A 14,802-nucleotide genomic window follows, 5' to 3' on the forward strand; every position below is an offset into this window, starting at 1 on the left:
AAGCACTCCCCTAGCCCACGTTTCAGTACTGCTCAGAAAGGAGAACATCGTGACCTGTGGGAGAGCGCGAGATAACACCTGAGCCACATTATCAAACGCTCTAGTGTACTCTAATGGTTTTAATACGGACTGCCTAATATTTATGAACTGCTGTTTTGAATTTAATTAAGTATTTACTCATGCAACTGTATCTGTGGAGCACTATCAGAAAATAGTAGAAGAGATGGCACAGGGCTTGCGCTGGGTCAGAAATGGGGACTGCAGGGTCTGCTGCAAGGGCTTAGGTTCACCGAAGACGCTGCGTTGGAGGGAGCAGTTAGCTTCAACTGTTGTCAGTTGGGTTGGTTTGGGTTTTTGAGTTTTTGATTGCTTAATGACATCTGCTTGAATGGTTGCTAGTTCTGTAGTCAAAATGCACTGCAGTTGACCTTAATTTATCTACGGATGAATGTAGAATGAATGTAGAATGTTTTCTCTGTTGGGGAAAAATGCAACTATTTTTCAAGGAATATCACCCCTTCCGTTGTGCCACTGCAATATGCACTAGAAACACAACTTCATTGTTATGATCTATGGTGTAGGGGTATGCTGATGAGAAATAATAAAGTAAATAAATAAAAACATTAGAAAGTGTGATATGGCTGCAGTCGAGGTGAGCTGTCCGTGACAGTCCGGTGACTGCCCTGCGGAGGGTGGCACTGAGCACCCACCTCTTACGTGGGGGGGAATCAACAGAGAGGTCCAACTCCCGTTGGCTGGCAGTCCCATGGGGTCAGATCTGGATGACAGGAAAGTGGTATGTTTCAGGTATAAATAAGGATTTAGCTCATTAAATGCAATCATAAATAGGACAGAGCGTGGGAAACTACCACATGAGACATCTGAACGATGCAATTGTAGAGTGATGGTGGGAAGTAGTCGATGTGACGGTTATCACATACGAACACGTGTTTGTTTTGGAGGGGTGGGAAGAGACCTCAGCTGGAGCCAAGGCCGGGCAAAGACAGAGTAGGAATCTTGAGCAAACTACCGGTACAAGCTCAGAAGATGAATGTTAGAAGGAGCAGTAAATGCGCAGGCTGTTGTATGTCTGTGCTCAGTAGCAGACCTGAGGAGCGTCTGGATTTCATTCTGCAAGGAAGTTTTTGACAAAAATATTTTTAAAAAAAATGTTTAGGCTGATGCTTTTGAGGCAGGGGATTTCCTTTAGGTCTGTGTCTGGTAAATGGAATTGCCATGTTTTTAACTGAGGAATTTTTGTCTAACTGTATATCCAAAATAACAGGCACAGAGGTGGTCTCGCAGGTCTTGGACTAACTACAGGTGGAATTCAGGGAAATACTTGTCTAATCCCTCCATTATTTCCCTGATAAAATGAAATATGATTTTCTTGGAACTTTTGCCACTTTGATTTTTATAAATGCCTTTTTTACTCTAAAGTTGATGATGGATTATATAAAGTCAGTAATAGATACTCTAAAATAATTAGATTATTTTTGCATCTTCAATCATAAAGCTCAGTCATTCAAAATGGCCAAGGTCTTTGCTTTGGTTCGGCCATTTAGGCAGTAATAAAGGTAAAGTTTAAGTTTACTATTTTCAGTTAGGCACATTCTGTCTCTATAATGTATCAATATCACGCATGCAGACAGCAACAATAAAAGTTCATACTCTTTTCTCCATGATTTTGGCAAGATGGTTGCAGCACCCCTGATTTTAAGCAATCCTTTTTTTCTGTTGCAGTGAGACGTTTGGGCTATTTTATAGAATACAGTATCACTGTACTGTCTGATCTATATTCCCAGTAATCCTTTAATAGCAACTAATAATTGCATTTTTTACCATAGAGTACCAATGGTCAGGGACTTGCAGCCGTTGTAAACAGGAAGAAAAGCATTTCTTGATCTGCCTTATAACAAGAGCAAAATATAATTAAACAGTTAAGAGACTAGACAAGCGTTTATCTCTTTCACATACCACTTGCTAGTTCAGTCTAGGGTAGGGTAGCAGTGGTGGTTAGAATTCAGATTGCTTAATATGGCTTTAACTGCCTGCTTAATAGTGAAGGAGGTGCAAAATTGCTAAAAATTAGCACTCTTGCTTGCATTAACTGTTTACACAGTTGCCTGTTGTCAGCAAAAGTTCTTCAGTTTGAATATGTTCTTCCAAGGTCCAAAAGCCAACTTAAGTTTTCTGGATTAGGTGGAAGCTGATGCTGCCGTGGGAACTGCTGGTTTGGAGTCAAATTGGAGTATTTTCGAAGAGTTATGCTTGACTTTTTTTGCCCATAGTAATAACAGTGAAAACGGATAAGCGTAAAAAGAAACAAGAGAGTTGTCTGTGTACTATCCAAGACAGGCTGCGAAAAAGCTGGCGAGAGGGGGTGAGTATTTATATCTGTTTCTTTGCATTTGCAAAAACCCTTGGAAGAAAAAACAACCAGAAAAACTAACATTCCTAGCAATCAGTGTTGAGGGGAGGGAAAAAAATGATCTGTCTTTAATCAAAGGGATTAAAAAGGATGTAAAATCAAACTGTGTATATCTTTTGAACCTCTCTTGCCCCAAGAACTGGGCAAGGAGGTGCAGCGCGGGGCAGGAAAGGACTGATGCTGGTAACTCTGCTCTTCCCCCCCGCCCCGCGCTGCCGGTAGCACCCATCCAGCCTGCCCCGGGGGCTGAGCCCTTACTGACGCGATAAATGCTCTGGCAGCGCTGTATTAGATAGTGGCGTATGACTTCGCTTCTTTGTACTAATTGCCACCTTCAATTACACTGGTAAAAGTTACGATATGGCGGGTGTTGAGGAAAACTTGATTTTCACTTGATCCCCACGGATGTAGCGTGTTTATATGGAGAATTAAAGTCTAGCCGGCTGTCATGAGTGACCTCTGAAGCACTGGGGCATTAACAGCAGGTTTAGGGTAAGTCCCTCTTTTTAGGGGCTTATAACTTAGCAGTAAATATTAATTTCAGACCAGTCCTGGCACATGCACTCTTGGCGCGATGGTGCATTGCTTTGCCAATTTACCATGCAGCTGGCTGATAGTAAGGTGCAGTTATGAGGTTTTTGAGCAGCGAGTAATGCAGCAGTGATGTCTGTAGGAGGAAAACATCCAAGAAGTCATTCACCCATCGCCTGTCGTTAAACAGGGGTTGTTCAGCCCGGAGAAGAGAAGGCTCTGGGGAGACCTTCTTGTGGCCTTTCAGTACTTAAAGGGGGCTTATAAGAAAGATGGGGACAGACTTTTTAGTGGAGCCTGTAGCGATAGGACAAGGGGTGATGGTTTTAAACTAAAAGAAGGTAGATCCAGACTAGATATAAGGAAGAATTTTTTTATGCTGAGGGTGGTGAAACCCTGGCCCAGGTTGCCCAGAGAGATGGTAGATGCCCCATCCCTGGAAACATTCAAGGTCAGGTTGGACGGGGCTCTGAGCAACCGCATCTTGTGGAAGATGTCCCTGCTCATGGCAGGGGGGTTGGACTAGGTGACCTTTAAAGGTCACCATTCTCTGATTCTGTGAAACCCTCCCAGCTACCTTTGGGGTCCCTGGGTGCCATGGAAGCAGCAGCTGGAGGTGGGAATGGGTCCTCAGGGCTGTGGAGACTTGGAAACCCAACTCGGTCGCAGGTCTCTCCCTTCCCCATCCTTCAGTTCACCTTCACCCCCGCCTTCCCAGGGCAGCTCCAGCTCCCAGTGGAAACTGGTGAGGTGTGCATTTGGATGTAAAATCTGACAAATTATTGGTCGCTTAAATGAGAATTAGCACCTAGCAACACGGGTTGCTCTGTGTTGGCCATAACACATCTTTACTGGCAAGAGGGCAGTCCAGAGCCTGCTCACCTGGAGGGAGTACGTACAGTGTGCGCTGCAGGTGGGCGCGGAGGAAGGAGGAATCCTCTGGTATTCCCATTCACATGATGTGGTTCAGTTCAGCCGTTGCTCTGCTGGCATCTGCCACTCCGGAATGACGTGGGCATCCTCAGCTCGCGGAGGTATGAAGTGGTTTTATGTAACGAGAGAATTTGTGTGTGTTAATTTTTATGTGCGTATTTTACAGCGCTTTCTAATGATATTTAACAGCATAAAATGTTGGCACATGCTGAAAATTGGTGAAAGTTCAGCCATCTAATTTGGGCAGGTTATGCTTACAGGCACTCACACTTACAGACAGTTTAATAACAGTATTTGGCACTGTCTCTTAGAGCTGCTTAAACTAATTAATGCATTTGCTCCCTACAGGATGAAATGAGTTTTCAGATACATTTATAAAATGATGTGCATGATTGCTAAATATTTCATTCTTCTGAAGTGTAACTTTGAGTGTTTTATGTGGGTGCAGTGACAGTATATGTTCTCCCCTGAAAAATGTACAGTGGCTCTGGAAAGAGGATAATCTCTGCCCCTGCTTGTCGGAAGAGGATAATCTCGGTCCCTCTTTTAGCCTGTTAAAAGGTACTCAATAATTCGGGCATCGCTTGGCACGGTGGTGCTGTTGCTGTGGAGGCTCTGGAGTTGTCCCATCCTCCCGTGGTCGCTCACTGCTCCAGCGCAGGCTGCACCCGCTTCTCCCCTTATTCCTACAGGTTTCAGAAAGTTACGGGTCCGTCACGTCCCGGCCCACCGCCTCCCCTGCCAAAAATAAGGGCAAAAAAGGGGATTTTTTTGGGCTCAGGCCCCGGCGACCTGCAGTCACTGCGTTTCACTGATTTAAAGGATGACATCAGGCAATAATTCCCCGAGACCCCTGAGTAGGCGAGGTTAACACTAATCTTGCCGGCTTAAAAAGAAGGTTAAAAAAATAACAAGTAACAATTTGATTTGAAATAAACCTTTCTGAAGAAATCACAGTAAACAAAATCTGTTTGCCAAAGGAAACCCTCCTAGCAATCAGCTAGTAACACAACTGCTTGTGCTAATGAACCCAAAGCTGTTAATGTGGTTTCTTCAGTTAAATTGATTCATGAATTTTGAAGAGAACATTATCTAATGAATTTTCTTTGAATAGAAAGCAATTAAAAGGACAAATCAGTCTGATTAACCCCAAAGTCACCCTACTGCCACAAATGGTGTACAGTTTGAAATTATATCATAAAAAACTAGAGCAGATTTGCTATCTCTTTGCCCTCTACTAATCCATGTAAATTAATGAACAACAAAGTTAATTTCTTTGATGACCCTTTTCTCGTATCACCTGGATTATGCTGATGTTTAATTTGCTTAATGTTATAATAAAGACTAAACAGATTTTTTCAATGAAGTGATTATCATTCCCTTCAGTTAAGAAGTGATTTTTATTATTTAACACACACATAATGGTGTATGGGTTTCCTTTAAGAACAAAATCACATTTTGCTATGTTCCTATGTAATGTAATCAATGTCTTTTTTGACAACTAAAGAAAGAAAATGTTTTTAATCAGTTTGTTTCTTTGCCAAAGCAGGAGACGGAAGCTCTCAGTTGAGGGAAGGGGTCTCTCTTCTTTTTTTTTTCCCTTTTTTTCCCTTTTTTCTTTTTTTTTATTCGCCAGCTCACTCCTCTCAGTAAGTTATTCACTAAGATCTTCAAAGCTTTTACAAGTGCCTTGGAAGAGCAATAGGTGTTCAACCCAACTAAAATCTGAACGCAGCTATCGGTTTTCCTTTTGTAAAATAATCCAGGGTTGGGAAGGTAAAACCCTGAGATGCAGAAGAAAGCTGGTCCTAATGCATTTGCTTATTCATTATTTCAGCAATTGGAACACTTAGAAGCAATTTGCTGGTGAATTAAAATTAAAATAATGGAAGACACATGATTTTTTTTTCAGAGCCCTGTATCATTAAGGATGTGCCGTACATTCAAGGTCACAGCTAGTCCTTACATTTTGTAATGTCTGCAATGCTGCGCAGTAGCTTGGGGGTCTCGACTATAAAATGCAGTCAGCCAGGATAATACCGAGTCCGCTGGCTCTAGGGCTTCTTCTGCCGCGTGTCCCAGCTGAAGTTGGAAATTAGCTGGAGATGCAAGGGCTTTGTAAAATAGGTAGAGCCGGTTATTTCTTCTCTCTTTAATTTGACTCTATGCTAATTTATACTCTGCCAATTTAATGGGAAAACCACATTGTATGAGTTAACAGGATAATTGTACTTGAAGCAAATTAAAAATATAGGAAAATCAAAGCCTTAAATCCTTTTTTATAGTGATCGGTTACTTCAAGCGCTCTTTCTAATAATCATGTATTTAAATGTAGTAATATAGGCTACAATAACAGGACAGTGCATCGGGGCTGTTTAAATTTAAATTGGAGAGCTGCTATTGAGACTCTGCTTCGCGTTGGGTTTTTTGAATATTTCATCTCGGTTTTTTCAGCCATGCATATGAGCCGTGCTCGCTTCGTCTTCTTTGCAGATTCGTTCACCAGACAAGTGTTGTGGACCCTGTTGAGAGACGTGAAGTTTGGAGAGGCCGTTTCCTACAAGCAATTAGCAGACCTTGCAGGCAACAGCAGAGCAGCGAGAGCGGTGGGAGGAGCAATGAGGAGCAATCCTGTAAGTTCACGTCAACTTTTAAATAAAGTTGATGGAAGATGGTGGATTTAGAGAGCTTTGCGGGCTAAATGTCATTAGATTAAGTTTTTCTGCTATGAAAACTGGTCTACCATGAGTAATAAGGTCAGTAAGTGTTTTTAATCAGCAATAATGCACAACCCAGTTTAACGTGATTTATTCCTTATCATTTATGGCGTTAGATTTGAAAAAGAAACATTGCACTTCTTTTAATTCATCAGCCACTACGCGTTTTGCTGTTCTCAAACTTTCTTGTGTGTTCTCAGGTGAGGGAAGTCTTTTATCCACTGACACCGACCTCATTTTGACAGGGTATGAGTAGCTTTGGTTGTGTTAACAGCAGTCCATCCTATCTGGCATGGATGCATTTCTGAAAATGTGGAAGAGGAGGGATTTTAAGTCATGTAGGTACACGTTTGAATCAAATCCCTAATTGTCAATATGGTATTTTCCCCATGCGCTCCAAACCAGCTGTAAATGGCATGTCTCCATTAGATATAGGTGAGTTGCCTGAATTTGATGCAACTGGAGGGAGTAGCGCTCTAGGTTGGTCCTGTGGATTTTGGAAAAACAGTATGTTGTCATACCTGGCCTCTTTGTCTGTCTTCCCAGTAATTCTCTTTCCCTTTTACTTGTCCAGGGTTAGATTTCCAGGTGTATTTATGCACCTGAATCCCACTGACTGGTGTGGGAATGGTGCTGCAGCCGACTGGTTCCTCTGCAGAGGAAAGGAAAAGCTGGGAAAGAGAACACCACTGTACCTGTCTTTACACATTCATTCCCTTGCTACTTGCCTTAAAAAAAAAAAACCTTTGCCTTCTATTAATATCATTGTGGCCTTTTTAGCCATTCTTCAACATATTTTCCCTCATTACCACTTGCCCTGAGCAACATGTGTCTTTCCATACCCGAATTCCTCTCGTTTCTCCAGCGTTACACCTGCCGTAATCTTTGACCTCCTGTGTTGTTTTTACATTCAGTCCTCTCAGTATTTTCTTTAATAAGGTACCTATGAGACTGCAACGTGTAGTTGCAAAGTGAGTTAGAAAACCTGTTTTCACAAGAGCTGGTGGCTTTACATACAGAAATAATAAAGGTGAGGGGTTTTTGCAGTGCCATATACTATCTTTATATTTCACCTCATTCATAAAATCAACCTGCATATTATGGCTCATAGGTCTGAAGGACCATGTAAAGATTTATATGGGAAATATGAGAAACATAGTGAGTAGGTGCTCCCACTGACGCATAACAGGACTACATGTGTGTTGGCATGTGGAATATGCATGAAATTACAGATTAACTACAGGAGATGTATAGTGATAAAAATGTGGTTTGGAATGGGCAGGGCTCTCATTACAGCACTGATACTTTTTTTTTTTAATCATCAGCTTTCTGTTATGAAATATTGGGGTGGTATTATATTAATATAACTCTTTTTCCCTAAAGCTATACATTATTATCTATAATATGCTTAAAAATTTTCTGCTGGGGACAGAAGACACTGCAGCCGTAGTATGGGATGGGAAATAACGATAATAAGATAGGACCCCATTTAAAAAAAAATTGCAGTAGCTTTGCTGTATATTTTCAGAACTATTTTCATCCTTCCTCACAGGGGAAAAAGCAGGCATTTTCACACCACAACCTGCTGTTACCGCTACTTTGGATGCTGCTGCTCCACTGCAGCCTGAGGGCAAAGCTGGGTACATTTCTAGGCGATAGCAATTACATATCCTTTTGCACAACACTGTATTGTTATTCTTTGAGAACTGTTTCCTGTAGGTTTGCATTGTGCTGCCTTATCTTAATGTGCACCATATTATATTGGAAAGCATTCCATCATATTAAAATAGTTTGTATTGTCAAGTACAATACAGGGTATTGACGAAATGTAGCTTTATACTGCTTATATGAACTGTTTCACAGGAAAATCTGATATACACTTAGAATATCAGGGCGTACTTCTTTATTGAGCTTAGAAGCTTAAACCCATTAGAGATTACATGAGTTTCTATGGCAGTGTGCTACCTGCATAGAATTGTAGGATACCCATGAACATTGTATGTGTATAAACACACTTGCAGTCTGTTTATCAGATGAGATATTGAGCTTTGAATCTAACTAAGCAGTTCATTAAACTGAACACGTCACCTGAACTGCAGCATCATTAAGGTATCAGTGCAGAATGCAGAGAGCTGTGGTGTTAACAACTGCTACACCTGCAGCCCGAGCTTTAGGATATAAATCCTGGTTTTGAGGAGCAATTGCTTTGGAATTGTTGCAGAAATGTGATGTTTTGTTAAGCAGCAGTTTAGTGATTTTTGTTTGCAGGAGAGAAGCTGAAACTAGTGAATGCTTTTATTGCGACTGTGAAGTAAAAGTTAATACTTCTGTTAATGATTGCTGCAGAAGCTATGTAAAATAGCAAACTCATAATGTGTTTGCACCTTGAGATGCTTCCTATGATTAAAGGACTAAATTACAAACATCATGACTAAATCATAAACATGATTTAATGAGGATAGTAATGACAGTAAAAAGGAGCGTTTGAAATCAACCCGGGCCTGGCATTGCTCTGTTACTCAAATGTGTTGATAAAATTGCAGATCTCACCTTTTTCCACAAAATACCAGAACATTTCTCCCTTCTACAAATCAGGGGTTGGTCTTTTAATTTCGGTAGTGCGCATTCCACAGGTTTCCCTTTTGTAGTTGGGTTGCTTCACATAATTCATACGATGACCTTCAACTTTATGAGAAGGTGGAATAGGTGCCAGCAGCAGCTGAAAGATGCGACATCTTTGCCTCAATTTATGCCAAGGACGTGGTGGGGATGGCTCACCTTTTGCAAGAGGAAACTTCAAATAGTTTACTGCGGTTCACATTGATTGCAAGGTCTGTGGTCCTCAAAGGGAACCCATAAAGTTCAATTAAAAATCTCATTAGACTAGTATAGGAGGATCAAAAAGAAATCACAGAGACTCATGGGAAATGGCGAATGTTGGGCTGATTAGTCCAAGGCCATCCTAAATGACTGTTCTGTGCCTTAAATAAGACGTCTTCAGCGGTCTGTTAACGGCAGTCATAGCTGCATACGTTGGTTTTTATATTCTCTCCAATTGCGTTACTCTTTAGGCTAAAGCCCAGCTAAGTGTAGAGCTGGAGGCTAATACCGATCTGTCCTAAGTCAAGGGTATTATTCAGCCACAATGTTTTAAACGTTGGAGATTGGAGGGAGTAATCGTGCATTTATGAGAAGATCGTGAGGTATGGATTTGAAATGTTGCAGACACCTAAAACTACTTGTGCATTAATTCCTTTGGTGGCTGGCGATAACCCGGGACCCATCCTGGGTCACACTGCGGTATTTGTTTCTGTCGGGGAAGAGGGGGAGAAAAAGCAATCGGACATGAGCAAACTGAAAAATGATTTTTTGCTACGTGTGATTCCTGTTGTATGTTATAACTTGATATTTCAGCTGTTTCCATTACGGCCTGGCTGATCTGGTTTTGACAGTTTGGCAGTTTCTGGAGGTCTCCAGCCCATCAGCAGTATAATGGGACGGTCAGGTTTCTGTTGCCTCAAATTGAAAACTCTTAACGAGCGGAGCGCCGCGGTGGAGCACCGCTCCGCTCCATCCTCAGACGGAATTTGCTAAATGCAGTTCAAAGGCGATCGATACCTTGTGCAGGCAGTTTTTTTCCCCACCTTTTTTCTAAACAAACGCATTATCGAGGAGTTAGTTTATTCACAGATTGCCACGAGCGTTAATGACCGCCCGAGTCTTGTTCTGCCAGTCACCCAGATGGCTGTTGATAAAGATTTAGCATCATGTTCTGAGTGTCAGGGCTGTCAGTAGTGCTGAACCATTTGACCAGAAGAAAAAACGCACAGGGAGCTATTGATTACAGCTTCTCAGTGTCACTTGTTCACCAGGATTTAGGTATTGATGAGGCTGCGAGTGAAAACAAGCTCTTTCCCTTGTGGGCCTCTACCCAGAAGAACAAAAGCGAAGTTGGAGAAAATATTCAGCTGGTGCCCGAATCAGAGGGACTCCGTTATTGATCCGAGGGCCCCTTCATGTTATTTTTGTTGGAGACAAATCTATGGGTTTGGAAGTTTTATAGCGTTTGAGGTAGGGTCTGTGCAAGTGATGGATTCATGTATTAGATGAATTAGATTTCACAGCATGAAGATTTCAGCAGAGCTGTAATATTATGAGCTGCTTGGTTATTGATAAAAATTACATTAAATGTAGCTGAGGCATTAAAGCTCCAGACTAGGGTAGTACTCCTTCTAAAATGTCCTTAGGGCCCTAATAAATTTTAGCAGGTTTAATTATTTTAGTAGTCTGAAAGTTGTCACCACAATTAAGCCAAACTGAAGCAATATTCAATATTTTTAAATTACAGCACTGATACAGCCTTTGTACCACATTTTCTTTTACATCCGACGCTATGGAGGGTGACACACGGCCGTTTGCATGTGTTAGGACAAACTCGGTATGAAATTCTTTATTTCAGGCATGGAAAAAGCTGCATTTATTTCATACCCTTCTCTTCTTGCTTGATGGTAAGCGGCTCAGCCGCGCATCTCTGCATTTGTGAACGGGTCCTGCGCCGACCAAGGGAGATCTGAGACCCTGCACAGCGTGCCAGCTCACGCCCCCTGAAAATAAAGTCCTTTTTTTTTTCTCCACTTGGGCACACTTTCCATCTTCTCGCACAATTTAGCAGGAGAAGGTGTCGGCTTATCTCCCTGACAAAATTCCCCACTTACACGGACCCCTTGGTTCGAGTGTCTTTGCACAGGCTCAGGAAGAGGTTTTGGCCCCTGTCCATAGCAAGATTTATAGCCTTACCATCAAAATATGCTGATCTACTGTATGTATTTGTAAGGAATTGCAAATTAACCTTGGAGATTTTTTACAGTGTATTATTATGGCTTGTTACAGCTTTGTCACTCAAGAAAATCTGCCTGCAGTAACTCGTGCACGTGGATTGTAAAGATGGAGAAATCCCAAAACAGAAAAACACTTGCAAAAAACAACTTCTTTAAAGAAGTCATAAACCAAGCACGGGATGCCATGGTATGGAGTAAAGATTTTATTGGTACTCACTGGAGTTGTCACGGATGCATAATTCACTTGTGGCATTGCCAACTTCAAATAAAGCAGCCATTAGAAGCATTTTTTATTAAACCTTGATTAACAATAAGCACCTATGTGTATTCCCATTTAATGTGATAGCCTGTGGGCTGAGATTGAGATTTTAAATTTCAGCCATTGAAATTACCTACCAAAAACAAAAGAATCCCCCAAAAACAATTTACAAAGGTCTGGCCAGTAGCTGTCCAGCTACTTTGGGGTCTGTGTGTCCCAGCCTCAAACATGAGCACAGCTTGAACTGTACTGAAATAACTATTAAATGAGATTAAAATAAGTCAGTGTAAAGTATGCAGTTTGTCTGTCTGTCTATATATAAATAAATTGTACTTTTTGACTTAAAATATCCAAAATTGTGAAAACTGCACTTTTTAGTGAGTTATTGTTTTCACAGCTATATCATTGCAATCGAATTACTATGCAGTTACCAAAACACATACGGCGTGATGAGAGATGATGTATTGCATTTTTTATGGTGTGTACTTCAACTATGATAATCACCTGTAATAAAAAATTTTTAAAAACCCACATTTATGTACTTCTCTACATTATCAGTCTATTATGTAACTTCTTGCATTGATTTTTCAGGGTCCATGACATTTGGCTATAAATGATACAAAGTAGAAGGCATGAGGAAAAAAGTTCTTAAATTGGTTAGGTGTGAATTAAATCTCTCCTGTTGTAGGTTTTAAAAATTCACAACCCATTTTGGATTGACTTGCTGTTAAATAATGAATAGCACCTTGTTCTTATATAGAATTTTTCAGCAGCGCACGTAGAGGTGCTATAGCGAGAGGAGGAGATCTGCCAAGGGAGCGGGGGCTCGGGAAGCTCGCTCCGGGGAGTGCTCTTCTCAGTGGTCTGTTTTTTTCCAGAAATACGGCCTCTTCTAATCCTGGGATGATGATAAATAGTTGTCCTGTACCGCCGTGCTGTCCTTGTGTGCGTTTTGGGTCCGCGAGGCTTCGTCATCCACCCTGGGCACTGAGGTCTCGGCTGCTGGAGGGGGCTGGCACGGGGCAGGAAAATCTGCTTCTTGCAGAGAAGTTTTTATATATGGGATGTAATATATCGGGTTTACCCTTTTCAGACTTCACATCATTTTTATGCATTAAAATTTCTCCCAACACTTATTTTTCCCTAAGAACTGGTCGGTGTTCAGAGCCCATGGCCATTGCACAGCAGTCCGTTTCTGCATTGTAGCAGCTCAGCCGGGACCACGTCCCTGATGCCACAGCCACCCTGTCCTCCTCGGGCACGGCCGGGACTCCGCTGGGGTGGTCCTTAACATGGACACTTCAATCCGTGTCCCTGCTAGTCTAGTGGCAGACGACTCCGGTTTAGCAGTGGCTTTATGGGCGTCTTCCCCAGCCGCCGCTCCCCTTTGCCTCACCCTTTGCTCCCTTCCTTATTTTTGTGTGTTTTGCAGATCCCGATTATAATACCGTGCCACAGGGTGATTTGCAGCAGTGGGCAGACCGGCAACTATGGAGGAGGAAGCCTTATGAAAGAGTGGCTTTTGTCGCACGAGAAGCTCGAGAAAGAGAAGTTAGCATATTGATGCAGCTCAGCCACGGCTGCTACCGAGCCAAGACATACAACCGCAGATACTTGGCTTATAACAAGCTCTCCGAGCACCCAGCAGAATTCAGAAAAATGGTAAATATTTGAGTGACATATAAATATAATGCAACATCCGAAGTGAAATGTGTGGTGGCACCACTGTATTAAAAAAGCGGGATGCGTCCTGAGGGATGCAGCTCGTCTGCCCTTTCTTGTTTTTACATTTTACAGCAGAATGACTACAGCGGTCCAGGCCTGTTGTGCGTGGATTTTGTTCCCATCTCCCCTCCTGTTTTGTTCTATTTTTAATGTCCATTAAAGCACGGATAAGGGAGTGGGAGGGACGTGGCAAATGGGAGGTGCAAGCCTCCCCCTAAGGAAGTGACTGCCTGGCGGGGGGGCAGCCAGCGAGCCCAAGCCTGCGCCTGTGCCCGCTCCTGCCCAGCCTGGCACGCTTGGCCCCGCCAGCCTCCTGCCCAGGACTCCCCTCGCCTCGGTGCTGCCTGAAACGGTGTTTTACGGAAAGAGGCGTTAGGGGGGCACGTTGAGATGCATGCAAAAGCAAGCGGCTGTCGAAGTGCTGGATTCCCGGCTTTTCTTTTCGGATTGCGAGAGACGGGAGTAAAAATTTTTGCCTCTGTGAATGGTGCAGAAAGCAGGTGGCAGAGAAGCCGCTGACAAATTGTATGAAGAGTATCTTTGAAATAAGCAGTTTGATTAGCGCAACTTAGGCAAAATACTGGAAAGCTCATCACGGTTGTATCTTTATCAGCAGCACCTTTCCTTTTATCGTTTGATTTTTGTCCTTTAGATTTTTGCATTTCTCTGTTATGCGAAGCTTTATTTCCCAGAGCCTCTCCGTAGAAAGGATTCAGGTTTTCAAGAGACATTAAAGCTAAATTTTGAGGTGGTTTAAGCAGGGTTCTCTGCAAGTATGAGCCACCAGAAGCTGAAATTTTCAGTATGGGAATCGTAAATTCTAACATGGAAATACTGATTTTTTTATGTGTTTTATCATATTTTCATAGATGTCTCTTTAGAAAGGCCATTGCTAACCAAAAAATTATTGCGTTACGGTGCGTTAGTTAATATAGTATTATTGATATCTCAGAATTACTTCAATAAAAAAACTGCTTTGCATGTACAAGTGTCTTTGTGTATGTTTATAAATAAAACACAGTATATGATCTATGGAGAAAATAAACTATACCCAACTGTACAATATAACGCTGTATTTTTATCAAGGGTTTCTGGTGGCAATATAAACCACGAAAGCAAAGCTCAAGTGGTTTGTACGTGTCACCAGAACCCCGAGATAAAAATATAGCCTTATAATATGTACAGTTTGGGTGTATTTTATTTTTTTTTGTTTGTTTATAATACGTGCTACCAACAAAAGACCAGGGTAGCAAACAAACTTTAACCTTTCTCGCATTTCCATCCCTTGCTGCTTTTCTTCAGGTGTTTGCTTGTTCAGGCATGTATCTCTCTCTTTGCAGGTGGGGCGACTATGAGTGCTGGTTTTCG

At 42.0% G+C, this 14,802-nt stretch overlaps 1 protein-coding gene across 1 annotated transcript in view; it reads left to right on the forward strand.

Annotated features, from left to right (window-relative positions):
- The window catches only part of MGMT (O-6-methylguanine-DNA methyltransferase), a 173,859-nt gene extending 159,451 nt beyond the window's left edge, over positions 1–14,408 (forward strand). The window contains exons 5-6 of the mRNA XM_059821149.1: positions 6,389–6,528; positions 13,142–14,408. Coding sequence (XP_059677132.1) covers positions 6,389–6,528; positions 13,142–13,273 — 272 coding nt within the window. The 3' untranslated portion in view covers positions 13,274–14,408. The remainder of the gene's footprint in view (positions 1–6,388; positions 6,529–13,141) is intronic.
- Positions 14,409–14,802: the final 394 nt, after the last annotated feature.

Source organism: Gavia stellata, chromosome 9 (assembly GCF_030936135.1).
Source record: "Gavia stellata isolate bGavSte3 chromosome 9, bGavSte3.hap2, whole genome shotgun sequence".
Taxonomy (NCBI): Eukaryota; Metazoa; Chordata; class Aves; order Gaviiformes; family Gaviidae; genus Gavia; species Gavia stellata.